The following is a 17,856-nucleotide window of genomic DNA, read 5'->3' as shown; positions in this document are numbered from 1 at the left end:
AGCCAGGACTGGTTGCCCCCACAAACGCTACGACCTCCGCGGAGACCACCCGCGTGGAGGAGGGAAGCCAGCCAGCCGAAGGTGAGCCCGGGCATTGTGAAATGCCTGGGAGGGGGCCGCGCAAGCCTGGAGCGACCCCCCGTGACTGCATGACAAGCGGTGCCCACCCGCATGGCCGTGGCGCCCCGTCGAGCGGCCAACAATAAACTGTACAGAGGAGCAGGACAAGCGGAGCCCACCCGCGGCCTGCCTGCAGCGTCTCCTACCTCCCCCCGCAGCGCAGCATGTGTGGAGCGCGGCTGCCGCTGCGAGGGTGAGAGAGCGTGAATGAGAAGCCAAGCGGAGCCCACCCGCCATATGTATTAACTGTGCCCCCAAAAGCGAAAGGAAGCAGCCTCCGAGAGCCGCGATACACCCCCCCACCCGCGCGGTTAGTGAACAGTGAGCCGGGTGGAGGGAACTGAGGCCAGGACTAGAGACACACACCACGAGGGCAGACATCAGCCGCCCGCAGCTGATAGGAGCGGCATTAGACCCCCTCCCCCGCAGCCCGTGAACACTTTGCCTGCTGCGAGGGGCAGGGAGCGGGAAAAGTGAAGTGCAACAGCGCCGGAATGCAAATAGCCGGCGGGTGCCAACCCCGAATGGCTACACATTCCCAATAGTCCCCCCTGCCCTCGCGAGGACTGTGTAAGGCTGCTGCGGGCAGGGAGGGCGAGAAAAATGAAAGAGATGGCTGCCACGATGAAAAGAAAATGTGCCCCCACATCTTGAGCCCCGGCAGAGAAATGAAATACTGTGAGGCGGCCAAGGCCGCCGAAATGAACTGAAACTGTGTGCGCGCTGCCCTGTCTAGAGAAGTGTGCCGGTGAACCCTCGGGGCAAAAAGAGCACAAACCCCTCAAGCACACACGCGCAATCCCCGGCAGCAGTAAGGAGAGAGAGACTGTCTCCCCCCTCCTCCTTCACGACAAAGCCCCAAGACTGAACTAACAGGACTCACCAGGCATCCACGAAGCCTGCAACCAGGAGCCAGTGCCTCCCAGATTTGTCCACTGCCACCCAGCACACCAGTGAAGCGTTATCACTTGCACTCACAAAGCACACAGCCCAATACCGGCAGCTCCACTGACAGGAAGTCTCCGGATAGAAATGGAAACAGAAATACGTGGATGGCCTCTAACCATTACACACTGCCATCGAGTGAGTTTTGCATAGCACTACAAGGAGAAAGGGAAATAAACAAGCATTGGTCAAAGCAAGTGCCATATAAGCAAGTGGACGAGCCACATCCACACCTGCCAGTTTATACTGCCGCCACCTAACAAGGAGCAGACTCTCCAGTACAACACCGCCAGGACCGGCGGAAACAAAGAGGAGGTGCCGCCTGCTGGCCGCAGGCCACCACCACACCGACAACAGAAGCACCCAAACCCCAGGACAAAAGGAGGCGGCGCACAAACGCGCCAGAAGCGCCGAAACACGCCACGAGGCGCAAGAACGCGCGAGGAGTGCAAGAACTCCCCACCCACGCGCCAGGACAGCGCAGCACTGCGCCGGAACGTGCCAGGAGCGCCAGAAATCGAGAGCGCCAGAGTGACGCTGCTCAGCGACACGCCAACGCCACGAGACAACGCACCAAGGTCCCAGAGTGAGGCAGCGACGTCTCACAGCCACCAGAGCGCCATCACCAGCAAGCATGACGGCATCGCAAGCGAATATACAAGGAGCGCTGACGCAACCCTCCGCCGCGCAGACGAAGCGCGCCAACGCCAAGACACCGTGACGGTGAATAGCGACCACGAGGAAGATAGCACAGCATGACGACTCATGCCGAAGGCAAGGCCGACCACCCAGTCTGGTCGCCAAAGAAAAAAAAGAAGAAGCAACCGAGAAGATGGCGACAACCGGTCCAGTCACTAGAAGAGAAGACCAGTGTCTGAGAGCCATGCCCAGACCAGAGAAAAACAGGTGGAGTGCACGCTGCCTGGAGAAGACTGGTTGGGAAGACCAAGACAGTACAGTGACCGGATCACGTCGCAAGAAGGAACAGGGAGAAGAAGGGCGTGACGCCATAAAGAAAAGGAAGAAGGAACAGTAGAGCCAAAGGAACCCGACGAGACAGGAGAGTCATGATGGGAATGACCAAGGAAGGGTTTCCTGATTAAAGGCTATAGGAGTGATCAAGTAACAGGAAGATACGATGACAGGTCTAGTCACCAAGCGAAGTGAAGACCGTGTCCCACCACATTGACAAGACCAAGGGGAAAACATGTAGAGGGCCCGCTACATGGAGAAGCCTGGTTAGCATGAGTAAGCAAGAAAGAAGACCGGACCGCGTCGAGGAAGAGAACGAAGAGGAAGAATGGAGTATCACAACATCACTCCACCGAGGAAGAAAGAGACATCATTCAGCACACAGGAACATCCATGATGTCAAAGGAGCATCGCACCATCCGTGTGGATCCCAGTAATCCCGACAACCTGCACCTGAGGAGACCAACCACCGAAGAGCCGTATGGGTGCCCCGTGAACCTGAAGCTTGCCGAAGCAGAGCATACCGAGCACTAGACAATCCACCCTTGTGGACTACACAAGACTCGACTGTGGCCATGTCCGAAGTTACGCAGCGACCCGCACAGCCCATGCGATCAAGTGGCAGTCCAGGGGACAAGGGCCTCTGCGGAATTCCTGTGACAGAGGAATCCGTATGGGAGAGGTGTAGCAGCGGCAGCTCCACGACAGGCTACAGGAAGCACGAAGGCCCCAGGTGAACACCTGGCACCGAGAAACGGTCTGAAGAAGGCACTAAACCCATGTCCTAATGGCAAGACCATCCTGGCGATGACATCGACACCCCAGGGGCAACATGAGCGACTTGGCGGTGAGTCCGTTGGCAGTTCCTCAGCGACGCCTTTGCGCGGCTCATGCGAAGCTCCGCACAATCCACCCGGTCGCATCGCATCCAGCAAGTGGGTCCTCCCAGCGACTCTAGTGAGAGAAGAGTCCAAGCAGGCGAGGCCAATCTTCGAGGCTCCAGTGAGAGAGGAGTCAGGCAAGAAAGGCAAGTCGGAAGGCAGTCGACCGGCAGGAGGTGTGGAAGCATCAAGATCAGCGAATCCAAGGAAAGACCTCTCGTGCCATAGTCGTCTCCAGCAACCAACAAGCGTTGTCATCCACTGGACTAGGAACACCTGCGAGACCCCTCAAGGGTCACACCCATTCTGCTCCCGATGCTCCAAGTGATGAACACTGAGGATAAGCGTCAACGCAGCAAGACAAGGATGATCTGAAGTACACTACTGAGGTGAAGCTCATCTGATTGACTTTGCAGTCCAGAACTTTTGACATCTCCCAGCCGACCGCCTGAAGAGAATCCGCTGGGGGCTGTAAATTTTTGTTGTTCTGTTTTCTTGCAGGTTGGACATTCGTTTTTCGTTTCCTTAAATTTTGGGAGGGATGTAGTGTTCTTTTTTTTTTTTTTTTTTTTTTTTTTTAGTCCTCATATGCCGTAAGGATATTCTCAAAGTCAGTGATTCCAACCACCCTCTGCAAAAATGCAGAGGGGTCCCTTTTTAGACTCTGACGATCCTTATAGGTGCGCTTTCTGCAGATACCCAAGTGCGTCCATAGCAGAACTGCACTATACCGGTTCAATTCAGTTCTACCGAGTATCGAGGCCCATGAACTGATCTTAGGGTATCTCCGTCTGCAAAAAGGCATAATCATTGGACAAGGTTATTTACATCCTATCCAACCAATTAATACATGGGTTCCAGAAATGCTTCCTTCTTTTCCATACAACCTTATCTAAATTAAGTGTGTGTCTGATTGCCCTAATCCAATCAATATACAAAGGTGATTTATCACTCACCCAAAGTTTACATATTTCTCTGCGAGCAAGAATTATTAAATAAAGAGACAGTTTGTTGGTATCTTGAGAGAGTTCATCATAATTACCAAATAATCCAAAGAAAACTAATAATATACTGATCTGTATATCAAAATTAAAAAGTGATTTCATACCTTCTTCAATCTCGGCCCAAAAAATCTTTAAATTAGGACAGGTTAAAAACATATGGAGATCGTCCGCCTTCTCCAACTTACACTTTGGACAGCATGGAATAGAGCCTTTAGAAAACTTAGCCAATCTGGCCGGAGACCAATAGACTCTATGGAGGGAAAAGAGATGGTTTCGCTTTAAATTGGCAGGTGAGACTGTCAGATGAAGTAAGTCAAAAGATACTTGCCATATAGTCTGCAAGTCGACATCTAGGTCATGATTTTTCCAAAGATGCTCCGGTAGGCTAAACTCCCCATCCTCTGCTTCTAAGATTGTCCAATAAAGCACCGATGTTTTAATTGTCCTTGCTTTATTCAATAAGAGTTCTTCCAAAGCAGAGTTTACACCAATCTGAGTTAACTTATCCTGAGCCCAACTTTTGATTTGTAAGTATTTAAACTTGGATAAGTTATTGTCAGTAAGCGTGAGGATCTCCTCCCAACTCAAAAGAACTCCTTCCGGAATTATCTGGCCCCATGCATTCAAATTAGCTGCCCGTAGAGGCAATGCTAAAGAATCTTTGGTCCATTCTGGCGAGCCTGGTGAATCCCAGATTGGAGCCATCGCAGAGTAATATGAAATATTCAACGCCCTTCTCATTCTTGTCCATACATGGGCCATATCTCTAAGGACTTTTAACCGAACTTTTTTGAAAAAACGGACATCACCGAACTTAAACAAAAATCCATGAGTTCCTTCCTGGAGCTCAGAAAGCATAATCTGGAACATATTATCTGTTTCTGTCATTGTTGGAGAGTCGAATAGCCTGATTCCTGCCTTGATCAGTAAAGTCCAGGAATAGAGTTTCAGATCCGGTGCACATAGTCCGCCTTTACATTTACGTCTACGTAACTTCTTCCATGCGATTCTTATGCCCTTTGAGGTCCAAATAAAAGTGTTCCATTTATCTTGAATTTTATTTAGCTGGGCTTCACTAAAGGCAAGTGGAACGTTCTGAAAAATAAAGATTAATTTAGGTAACAACATCATTTTGATCATATTAACCCTACCAATCAAGGTCAAAGGAAGAAGTGCCCAACCTTTCAATGCTTCCTCACTTTCCCGCTCTACTTTTATAAGATTTTTTTCCGCTATTAGATTTATATCCTGCGTAATTTGGATTCCCAAATATCGTATTTCCTGCTTTAAAATTGGAATATTTGGTAAGGTTCTAACATTCCAAAACATGCATTCTGTTTTGGCCTGATTGATTTGATAGCCTGAAATTTGACCAAAATGAGACGCGGCACTATAAATAAAAGGAATAGCATTAATTGGATCTGCTGTATATATCATCATATCGTCAGCATATAAAGAAACTTTTTTTTCCCAATTGTTAAATTTAAATGGTAAGATGCGCTGGTCTTGTCTTATATTTTCTGCCAATGACTCTATATATAGGTCAAAAAGCAAGGGTGAAAGCGGACAACCCTGTCTTGTGCCTCTGTTAATTTTTATGGGAGAAGATAGATTTCCATTAATTAATACTCTAGCAGTTGGTGCTTGATAGAATGCCGCGATAGATCTACAAAAATTCCTACCTAAATTGCACCTTTCTAAGACCCTGGTCAGGAAACCCAATTGACACGATCAAACGCCTTAGTGGCATCTAATGTTATGACCGCGAGTGGGATTTTGTGCAAAGTAGCGAGATCGATTGAACCTACTAGTGCTTGGGTTAAGTCTTGTATAGACCGCCCTCTAACAAATCCCTTTTGGTCAACGTGTAACAGGCTAGCTGCTACCCCATTTAATCTCTCTGCCAGTATTTTCGCCATCAATTTGTAATCAGAATTGAGCAGAGAGATGGGTCTATACGAATCACACTGTGATGGTACCTTCAATGGTTTGAGAATAAGAACAACTGTAGCCTCATTCCATGAAGGAGGAATTTGACCCCCTTCCTCGAAAATATAAGTAAAGAGCTTTTGTAGAACGGGAGTAATTATAGGAGCCAAAATCTTATATACCTCCGCCAGCAATCCATCCGGACCTGAAGCCTTACTTTTTTGGGCGGAATTTATTGCCAACATTATTTCATTTGAGCTAATTCCCCTATTTAAATTCTCCGATCTGGGATGTAGTGTTCTGCCAGGACACTGTCTAGTTGTTTTGAGTGTAACCCTACACTGAGCATCCACCCACCACAGACATCACAGGGTCAGGTAACGCTGTTAATAAAAGAGGCCGAGCGCACGTGCTCGTGGCCAGAATTACCATCCCCAACTGGTGTCCTGTGTCGCAGTTATTTACATCATGCGGGCCTAGGGCCCCATCTTTACAAGAAAGACTTTAAACAAAGGAAAACATCATCTGAAACCTAAAAAGTTTTTTTCTCAGCATTAACATTTTGAGAAACGCACACTAGAAGGCAAATGAGGACAAAAAGCGGAGAAATCGATAGGGTGTAAAATCAAACAAGAATTTGCAGAACCAGTAGGTCTCGTCTTTGGGACATGTTGGCTTTGCCATTGGTTTTAGCCACAAAGCACAGTATCCGTGCCGCACAGCAAGGGAATGTAAAAAAAGGATTTTGAAGTGGGGCGACTGTAGTGTATTGCTGGACACGTTACAGTGTCTCAGCAGGCACTTAGTTTGCCAGCCACTCCCTCGAGGGTTGAACACACTTGCACCCCACAGCCATCTACCACAGGCGTCACAAGTGACGTGACCCTGCAAATAAAAGGGTCCGGGTGCATGTGCTCATGGACAGTTAATTAACTATACCATCTGTGTCACTTATTTAGTAGCATGTGGGCCTAGGACCACTAACTCTACAGCTACCTCGTACTGTAGGCCCGTGCACCACAAATGCGTGCACCTATCTAATGATGCAGCCGCCATTTTTTCTTTTTAGGTACCAAACCGAGTTGGAACAGTAGCAAAAAAAAAAATCGCCCCATAGCATTCTTTTTTTATAATTGGGTGTAGGGGAAGCAACACTGGGGAGAACCAGCAAAGCAGTACAGTAGGGGGCGGAAGGAAAATGCAACACAGGGGCGCAGGTGGTGTGCAGGTTTTCAAAGTAGGCATGGGAAGCAAGACAGGAGGCAGAAGGAAGAGAGCGAGACGTAGTTTGTGGCGGAAGCAACATGGGGACAAGGCGCTAAAGCAACACAGAGACGGGGTGAGTGGAAGCAAGACAGAGCAATGTGGAGCTGGTGTGGTAGAAGCACACAGGTGAAGAAGAGGAACACAGACAGCTGCGGGGCGGGAGAAGAACACGAGGGAGATAGCAGGAAAACACAAGTACTCTCATAGAGCGCTTAAACAAAAAGAAAAAAGTAGCGCCTGAAAAAGCGAGCAATGGAAATACATAGTAATACATCCACGATTCAGCGGCAGGGCAAAAACAAGAAGAGGAAGGAATGCCCTCACAGCCACAAATAAGAAGCAAGCAAATGAGAGTGACAATGAAGCAAACCAATGTTAACCAATTTCTGAGCTCTAAGCCAACTGTAATATAATGTGTCTTGCAACTGGCAGAGCATGCCCTGTCTTAGGCGAAACCTAAAAACCTGAGGCATCAACTTCATCCAAATCTCCAGAGGAGGCAATAGCGATCCATGTAGAATAGTGGAAATATGAGAACCGAAGTGTGAAGGAGTCAGAGGGGTCCAGACTGAGATGCTATTCCAGTATTCTATAAGATAGGCTCCCAAGGCTCACGATGTTCTAGGGAGACACTTTCTGCTACATTCGTACAAGAGGACTTTCCATTTATTGGATGGAAGGAAATAGGAAGCATGATTAACTTGTGTATTTTATCTGTATAGTGCAAAAACTCTTTCCAGGATAACAAAACAATACAGATGTTATTATGAGATTTGTTAGAGTACTGACATGGGTAAACTCATACGGGATGCAAGAAGTAGAAATTTTTATGGATGGGTGTTCTATGATTTTGCCATGCATGTCCTCAGTGTGGGTGACTGCAAGATGACCAATGGGAAAGAGCCAGCGCAATTTTCTCTTCAAGTGATGTGGCTAACTTGAAGGCTGTAATCTAAAAAGAGTTGATGCACAGTGTTGTCTCACTTGGAGGTCAAGTGTACCAAAGGGTCTAGATTTCCAAATGGTCTGGAGGCAACTCCTTGGATGTAGCACAGAGTGCTGATTTGGAGAAATATGGATACTGAAATTGGCCAAATGTTATCCATAAAATTTGGCAACGTAATAAGTTGCAGCAAGACCATATTGGCTGAAAACAGAGAAACGAGCTTTGGATGTGGCAGTGACTATGTAGGTAAACAAAGTAGATATAGCCAAGAGAAGTACTCCTCGGGTAGCAAAATGGTCTTATTCAAGTTGCATGTTAGTTACTTGGATTGGTTTCCCACATCTTTGTCGTCCTAAAAGAAAGTTATTGACGTGAACTAATTATTAAACTAATAATAGCTGTCTTTTCTTTTCCTTCTTGCCATAAAGAAAAAAAATATTTCTGGGAAAGATTCTGAAAACCTTTAAAAAAACACCAGAACTGTCATTGAAGATATAAATGTCAGATGTGGCCTTGATATAAAGACTGTCATGCCGGTGGTCTTGAAGTTGTGTATGTCGCTGAGATGTCACTGAAGCAGGCATTGATGTCAAGGCTGTTGTTTGCTTCATCGATTAATCAAGGCTTAATCAAGGTCATGGTTAAGGAGGTTCTAGCTGGAGAAGAGGTTGTCCTTAGTGGTAAAAGGTTTAATTGCTTGAATCATAGATGGGGGTATCCAAACAAGTGTAGAAGATGGTATGCTGAGGAAAATATAGAGGACAGCAACCTAGGCATTAAGACAAATTTAGCTATCATCCCAGAAAATGCAGACCTACACTCATGCTCACTTTTCAGATTAGTGGGCAGATGCTTGGAGGGCACTGAAAGTTAGGCTTTGCAACTGGGGCTTAGTACACCAGAAGAAATATAAGGACCTTCATTAAAGGTAAATAGTAGACTCTTACAGTGAAAAGCTAATGTAATGGATGAAAATCTCTCTAATATTTGAGTACTCGTCATTGTATTCCGAACAGTCATTAAGTGCATTCTAAATGTGGATCTTCCAAGTAAATTTGTATTTAGTTACACTTCGGATAGTTCCTGTACAGACTTTGCTTATCCTAATCTATTATATCTGCCTTCTTGAAGAACCTTCATAGTGAAGAGGCACAGAGAACAAACTTGATCACCAGACAGTAGCTAAGCAAGATGCCAGAATAAAAACAATAAAATATAAAGCTAAATGTCTAGACAAAAACAATATTAATGTTGACAATAATTTTCTTTTTAGAACACTCCATCCATCATCCCCTTTGGTTTTGCTTTGTTCGCCCTAAGTTGGCAGGGTATGCCCAGACGTGGGTCCCTTGCTCACTTTGCCACTAGATTCAAGCTAGCCTGGCTAATGACGGCTGATTAGCCAGAAACCGGTCCCAGGATGCTTGTTTCCGGTCCAGGGAAGACATGGCTTGGCAGTTCGGGCTAGACTGTTCCCATGAGGCACAGGGTCAGAATGATTTGCATATGGCCACGTCTGAACTGGGGTGGCGGAGTGAGCTAAAGAATGATGATGGATTCAACCCAGATCAGTCGACTGGGGGTGAGTGCTTGCAATGTTCAACACTGTCCATCATCCCCTTTGGTTTTGCTTTGTCAGGAACTTGTAAGACAGATGAGGAGAGGGAGGAAGAGGACTATGCATTCCCCTGTCATATGTCCCCTCTCCTCTGTTTCCTGCCCCCCCCCCCACATACCATTTATGCTGACTGTTCTTCGTAAGAGCGGCCCCTTTAAAGACGTTTCGTCTAGCCATGAGCCCGCTTCCATCATTTGTTCCCCTGCACCAATTGTAGTCGAGAGACGCCACTCGTATTGCTTGAAAATGCAGTCCCCGAAAGCAGTCAACATTTTTGGCGTACCGAGTCAAAGAGGGGACCCGACATGAGAAGACTACGAGGAAGAATCGCGGGGTGAGCGGAACTCCCCAGATAGATAAAAGCAGTCAGATCCAGCTTTTACTGGACCAGCTTCCAACACCGCGGACCAGCCCACGAAGACGCAGGAAAATCAGGGTGAAGAGGGACATGGCTTTCTCAGGTACACAGGCATTTTCTGAGGTTCTTGGGGAGGAAACTGTTTGGCTAACGGAGGAGTTTAGGAACGGGCGAGAAAATAGAAAGTCGAAGTTCATTCTTTGGAGACTAGAATGTTTGTTTCACCTCACTGGTGAAGGAAAACCCTTGGGTGAATAGCATAGTATCTTCCCCACTCCCTCCCCTTTAAAAGTATTAAGAAAATAAAAGGGTAGAGAAAACACAGACCACTTACCTAAGCCTCTCTCCTTTCCCAAGGGATGTGGCGGTACCAGGAAAGATGTTCTCCCAGGGGCAACGGACACATAGATGAGTCCAGAAAGCCATTAGACAGAAGGATTTAGGAAAGAGACAGAGACGACAAAACTTCAGGGACAGCATTCTTAGAGGAAAGAAACTGGTGGACTGTGTTATAAAGAAATAAAACCCAAAGAAAAAGAGTATGGAGTTCTCTCTTGGGTCATTTGTTTTTCATAGAGTGCCACAGCGCTATATTTTCCTGGTCCGGAGGTGGGTGTCGCGCCTCAAGGGATGCCTCTCTAATGTAACACCCCACTCTGCCCAGGTAGGTAAATAAGCTCCTCCTACCTGTCTTCTTTGTAGGGGGCAGATTGGACCCTCACACAGCCCAGTGGCATCCAGGAGTCTCCCACAAAATGCCACCAAGCTCAACAGGCAGCCTTTGAAGTGGGTTCAGACACTCACCCCCATGACAGATGTAAAGGACAAGACCCCCTTCCTAGGGATGTGGCGCTCTTCAGAACCATCCAAGGGGGCCCGCAACAGCATGTGCCACTGCAGCGAAGAGCCCCAGCAAACTGAGCTAACTGGGACGGCCCAAGGGAAGGAGGCCGTGGGCACCGCATGCCGATGTGGCCGGGATCTCAGCTCTGGCTGTCAGGCCCAGTTCAGTGTCTCCTCAGGCCCAGTGCTTAATAAAAAAAACATAAGTGCCAGGGTCCTTGTTAAGAGGCCACTGCAGCTTGCACCACCCATTGCCCTTGCCAGTGCTGCCAATGACATTACCAACACAACAACTAACCACCACACTCCTACGAGCATGACAATTCAGACTATTACAGGTCCCCTGCGCTTTAAGAATAGCATGGGAGGCAGGTATTAGTCATTTTAAATGTATTATGAATTAATAAACTGCTGCTTTTGTGCTGAGCACTAAATTAGACAAACAGCGCCACCATGTAGCAGACTTTTATAAGTGCAGGTATGGCAAATAAAATGCAGGTGCTGAGCTCCGGAAAACCCCCCACTTCTCACCTCTCATGTGCTGGTTATTGACGCCTGCTACCCAGGGAACCCTCCACCTCAGGAAACCGCCACTACTGGACATCAAACCAATTGTCAGGCGTAGGCATGGCAGTCGATGGTTGGGCCTCACTGAATGAGCCCTAGCCACGCATCGGGGACTCTGATTCCCGCTTCAGGCATTAGGACAACCAAAATAAGCCTGTCATCTGCAGCATGGACCTTTCAAGATAAGAACCGCTCTACCCTGGCCGGCATTAGGCTCCAGGGGTATTGGGCCAAGTTCCAAAAGGAGAGAAAAGCTTCCAGCTAGTCCGCCATATTGGCCATAACCCCGTTTGTTCATCTTTTTGATTGTCGTGCTTGCTGAAAAAGCCCTCCATTTGGTCTAGATCCTGATCCTCTTCCTTATGATTTCCTTCTTGCCCTGAAGAAGCATACTATGTCAATTTTCTTGGATACAGAAGTCGAACTAGCGAGACCAACATCAATTGGAGAGGAATCATTGATGATAGAAGGGAGCTATTGGATTCCGATAAAAAATCCACTGTTGTAGACACAACGGCCATGTGGTGGTGCATTCATCGACAGTGCACCTTTCTGTTGAGCTGGAAGAGGCATTGGTGTATGAAGACTTGTTAAGGACAGCGTTGTTGTCGACAACAGTAATCTCATCAACCATGGAGGTGTCCTGCCAGAAGAAGTCAGCCTTGGAGGTCCCTCGTTGATAGGAATGAAGAGGCTTATGTTGACAAAGCCATCTTTGTTGCAGTCAGTGATGTGGAAACTGACAAGCTTTTTGATGATGTGATTTTCAACTTTTTCTGCTGATCATCAGATACTAGCCATCCTTTTATTGGATTGTGGGTAAGGTTTTTGGGAGAACCACTCCTTTTCTCTTTTTCCTTAGCTAAAAGTGGTTGACCAAAATTGTGAGCCTTAGCAGTAGGGCCTGAGGATCCCTATGGAAAGGTTTGCTTTTAAGTTCTCTTAGGCGGATGCCAACTTTAATATCCGTTTCTAGACATCAGGAACACTGCAGCTAGTCGCCACCATCTGTCCTCCAGTGTTTTTTTCTGAGAAGGTTGGAAAAATGCCACATTTCTCTGTATTGTGCCCTGGATAAAGGCAGTGAAGGTATTTCGTATGTGGTCTTCTATGTAGATCTTCCTTTTCTCACGTGATCTATGCAGTTTAAATAGAAATTTCTTTTCAGAAACCTTGGCCATGCTCACCTTCAGTTAAAAAAATGTGCTGTCTCAGCGGAAAAAAAATTCAAAGCTGAATAACTGGTTTCACATAGAAGTTATAAGAAAGGATGCATTTCAAATGCCGGTGAAAAATATCAGCAAATTCTGTAACACTAGACATGCGTTACAAAATTTGGCAGTTGGAACACAATGAGATTGACTGTAGTTTGTGGCGGTTTCAATGGTATTGAGTGTAATTATAGACTGCTATGTTAACATTGATTACCCAGGTTTCAAGCCAGATGATCGGAAATTGTTCAAGCAGGCGAATCTCTGAAAGATCCAGTGCTGGAGAAATATATATCATCATGGTACATGTTGGAATACCCATCACACCACCCTTTATAAGATGGAAAGAGTGGGTGAAGCATTTGTTTAAATACCATTTCTCGGATATCTTTGAATGCTTCGAGCCTTCTCTGGCCACTGACTAATAACAATTAAAATGTGTCTCTCTCCAGTAATGTGGTGGGCTTAGAGCTACACATTTTCTTGTTTCACTTAGACCTCTGTTCTGCCTGCCTTAGTGAATAAATGCTGAGGGACAATGTTTTCTTTTTGTATTTCTTTTTATTGAAACTTTTAACAACTTAAACAAAAAAGAAATAATCAAGGCAATACAAGCAATCGAATGGCGAAGCGTCCTGCGGGGAGGAAAGCATGCGATCATAATACAATTACTGACATTGCAGGATGGGAGGATTGAGGGATACAGCGAGTTCAGAGACAATAGAAGCAACATGATAGCAGGAATGTCAGGTCAAGGGGTGGTAGGGTCCGCCACCAATTGTGTAAAGGGGGGCGTACATATGTCTCCCCGGTAGGAGTTCCATCTGAGGGACAATGTTAAGTAATGATGCTTTTGTGGGGATGGGCTGTGCAATCTTTGACTCACACACATGGTAGCATCAGCCCACTTGTTTGAGTTACTTGGTGGTAATTTCTGCCCCTGAATACTTTTCTTACTTTCTTCCCTACAGCGGCAATACTGATTTCGCAGGAATCTGAATACATCAAATGCTTCACTCAAAAACTGGAAGATCTAACCTGTTTCTGGGAGGACGGTACAGCCGGAGAGAGGTTACCATACAGCTTCTACTATCAGGAGGAGTGAGTACCTTGCCTAAATATAGGGGCGAGGGGAGCAATGGTTGGCCATGAGTGGGTATAAACAAGAGAGCTCCATATGAGGACACTCACTTCCCTGGAGGCCCAATCCTACAGTTGTGCATGGCCACTAAAGACACTGATATATGAATGGTATATATCACAAAATTATAAAATAGTCTTATTAGTTACCTGCATAGCGTTTAAAAGTCCAACAATGCTCTAAGCACTAACTGCGGGGATTCACTTGGGATGCTAGACAAGGTTCAAAAAGGGACAATTTGTGTAGGTTTGGGAGAGGGACATGCAGCGGGACACACAGGGATCAGGGAGCCATGGGATAATGAATGAGTAGGATAATCTGTTCATTGGTTGCCTTTGAGCGTATTGATGTTCACAGGGGGCAAGATGAGAAGGCCTGCATCCTGAGCACCCAGCAAATGGCAGAGAAGACAATGTACTACATCTGTTCCATTCCCATGGCGGATGTGCCTCTCTTCACCAACTTCAGCCTGAAAATCAAATCTGGCCACGAGGGATCCATGCTGAGGCAGAGGAGCCTCTCCGTGGAAAAACTCGGTAAGCATGGGACAAAATTAAGTTTGGGGTGGACAAGGGCATCATAGCATCTAAGGTTTGAGTGCTAAATAGGTAGAAACATCCTCTCTTGTAAAGCAATATAATGTTAAGTCTTGTCAATCAAGGGTATTTAAACCTTGCATTGCATTTGAATAGAGGCCAGGCCCTGCTGCCAACAGCATGCTGCACTTGGCCGAAGGCTGTCTGCAGTGGGTGGTTGGCTGCCCTCGAGGGGTGTGTGTGTGTGGGCGGGGGATGAAGGCCAGGTCCTGTGCCCAACCTCACGCTGTTCATGGCAGAAGGCTGTGCGCAGTACAGGGTTGACCGAATGTGGGTGGGTGGACGCAGGTTCTAGCCACAGGCCAGGTCAGGTGTCCAAACGTATGCTGCACATGGCTGAAGGCCCATAGCGGCGATTAAAGGCTTATTACCTTATTATAAGTGTCCACTTTTGGGATGGGGCAGTTACTTCGGAGTGGCCTTTAACGGCCAGTATATCCTGCTAAGGCGGGCTATGATGGTATATAAGGACCTACTGTCATCATAAAGCTTAGTGTTCTTATACATTCATAATCTGCTGTAGCAGGCTATACTGCTCTGGTGGACTATAAGACTATATTAACATTAATAGACAAGACATGACAGACTGTTTTGGGGATTCAACTAAAAACATGAAAAAGGGGGCATCAAAAGAAAACTTGTTTTAAAAAAAAACGTCTTTTTTGTGCACCTGCTCGTTTACGGTCAAGAGCTCTTCCCAGGTGCTGGTACTTTGCTTCACTGCAGAAACAAATGTGCCGCAATTCATACAATAAAAAGCAATTCATTGGTAGAGGCAGTTGCATTCCTGGCTCAGGGCAGCAGCAGCATTGGGAGAAGCAGTGTCACCAGGTTAGACACTGTGAAGTGGAGTGCTAGATGTGAAGGCTCCTTCATCCTCTTGCTGTTTTATCTTTGCAGCATTGAGTTACCTGGTGTGTTTCAATTCAATATCCCAGAGGTACAGACGAATACTTCTTCCCAGTGCCTCTGTAAAACTGCTCCTTGCACAGATTGCAGGTCACCACCTTCGCCGACACATTCCTTTCACCTGATTGGATGGTGAAAATCTCCCACACGATGGACTGGGAGTGCTTTGTGAGTCGTCCTGCTGCTTCTCTTCATCGCTTGAGTGATCTTATTGGTCTTCTCCTCCTGATGCCATTTTTTGTTTCAGGTTAAAATCCCCCAAAATGTCAAAAAGGAAACAAAAGACAGTAGATAGTGGACAGGGTGTGACTAGTGGGAACCGCCACTCCCTAATAATAGTAAGAGGGTGGGAATTACCTCCCTATACCTCAAACGAATGACATTAGCCTATCAAATGGTGTTCCTCTATCTATCATAGCTACCGCTGTACCATCTTCAGGTAATGCAACACCTAAAAACTCTGGCATTTCACTAAAACATTCAAGAAAACGTTCTCATTTGGGCCAAACGTTAAATAAAATGCCCCCTTCATAGTAAACATATTTGTTTAGCTTGACCTGGAACTGGAGGTACACCCTTGAGGGAAACCCTTGGGACATTCTAATTAGTTCTATGGGTCCCACAAGAGTACCGCAGTTATCAATGGGAGGTCAAAAAAATTTAAAAAAATTAAAGCAGCCATTTGATTGGATACTCTGGAGACATTAATCAAAAAAGCTAAAATTCTTTTACTAACTAAGATTACTGGATGTGGTGTTTAACAGAGCCAGTTAGCAGAAATTGCAATCTGAAGCCATCATGGGCTCACACAAAATTGGAGACCAGCAAATACAAAGCGCATCATCCACGAGCCTTAATCATGTTATACCATCTAAAGATGATGACATCCGTGTTCCCCAAGCACTTACGCAACAAAGAACACGCAAGTCCAGCAAAGGAGTCTCTGGGATGGCAGTTTTTCGCACTTCTAGCTAGCAAAAAATAATACGTGCACAGAAGATTATGTGCACTTTGTGCCAGAAGGTGCGAGCAACATAGAGGGAAAAGGGGACAGTATTTACTGGGAACAATAAGAATGTGGAAGAACCTGAGGGTTATGCACCCATTCAGTATAGAGCATGCAGAGATGCAGAAGAAGCGAGCAGTTCAAAGAGAACCAACTTTTCCAGAGGAGGTGCTGGAACAAGTAGGGGAAGAAAATGATGACAACATGCAACATTTTGGAATATATTGCAGACACTGCCATAACGTTGTGGCCTGTGGTAAAAGGAATAAAATATATAGATGGGCCATGGAACAGCATCTCCTAACAGAACACAAAGACTTGAGTACAAAATAAAAGAAATAATGAAATATGTTCACAAAGGTATTAAGCTATATCAAAACAAATTCACAATAATAATAGTTAGATACTGTAAACAAAATGTGAAAAGGAACAAAAAAGTGGAACCCAGTATCAAAAAAATTAGGAAAGCAGTTTGCTGAAATTTGTAAACAAAATGTGAAAAGCAACACAAAACCCACATGTAAAAAATTGTAACCACTCTCTTCTACACAAGGGGTTCGGCGCTCGCGGGATATTGGATGCAGGGCCAGGCTGAAGGCTGGACCCTGTGGCTAACACTCCATCCTGCAGGGTCATGCACGGTGCGGGGGTAAAAACTAATCCTGAAACAGCGAAATTCACCAGTTATAGTTTACTGAGCTATCTATAACTTGCACCCCATGCCCTGCTTAGGAGCTACCATATTACATCACTCATGACATGTTACATGACATCATTGATGACATCACTCATGACATTTCATATTACATTAATGGCATTACTGATAACACCATAGTCACATACACCATAGAGCTACTGGGACATAGTTCCAAAAGTTTCCCCATGTCCTACAATAATAGTCAGGAATACTGCTGAAAATATTTCTGACTGCCATAGTGGTGTATAGTAGTTCTTAATTTTAAAAAGTCTAGACCACACTTTCCGCATCCGAATAGCAGATTGCACAACTTTGAGGCACACTTTTTTGATGGTGACTCTGTTCTCCAAAGCAGTGATAGAAGCTACCTGCTTCATTGCGTCAGCATTCTTGATATATAGCCAATACTATTGAAACTTGTATTATAGAGGCCACTGACTAATATGGCTATATGTAGTAACACAGCAAAGAAATAAAAGCATTTAAAATTTTGTAGTGCCCAACATATTTTTGCTAAGAGAAGCATAAAATATTTTAATGCCCTAAGTGGACCCTAATACGCCCATATAAAGCTGCTATAGACTGAGTCTAATTTGTTGAACCAAACCACCCTTAAAGTTAATGAAATGGCCCTGAACAGGTATAGGAAAGTGACCAACATATGCGATGTCAATTGTTTTAATCTCTTTTGGTCTTTGATAATAATGGATAATAATTAATTAACATTAGCAGTCAGATTTACACGAAGATATATGGCGATCTCATCCATTCTAAAATCTTGGGTTATACAAAATGTATATGCCAGTTTTGTATGATTTAACGGATAACCAAAGATTTCCCCAAAAGT

The 17,856-nt window shown here is 45.7% G+C and overlaps 1 protein-coding gene across 1 annotated transcript in view; it reads left to right on the top strand.

Annotated features, from left to right (window-relative positions):
- EPOR (erythropoietin receptor) overlaps positions 1 to 17,856 on the top strand; it is a 163,132-nt gene that overhangs the window by 45,683 nt on the left and 99,593 nt on the right. Inside the window, exons 2-3 of the mRNA XM_078684180.1 lie at positions 13,632 to 13,761; positions 14,159 to 14,337. Of these exons, the coding sequence (XP_078540306.1) occupies positions 13,632 to 13,761; positions 14,159 to 14,337 (309 nt within the window). The remainder of the gene's footprint in view (positions 1 to 13,631; positions 13,762 to 14,158; positions 14,338 to 17,856) is intronic.

The sequence above is a fragment of the Lissotriton helveticus genome, chromosome 1_1 (assembly GCF_964261635.1).
Source record: "Lissotriton helveticus chromosome 1_1, aLisHel1.1, whole genome shotgun sequence".
In the NCBI taxonomy this organism is placed as follows: Eukaryota; Metazoa; Chordata; class Amphibia; order Caudata; family Salamandridae; genus Lissotriton; species Lissotriton helveticus.
This window is presented reverse-complemented; position numbering and strand designations above follow the sequence as displayed.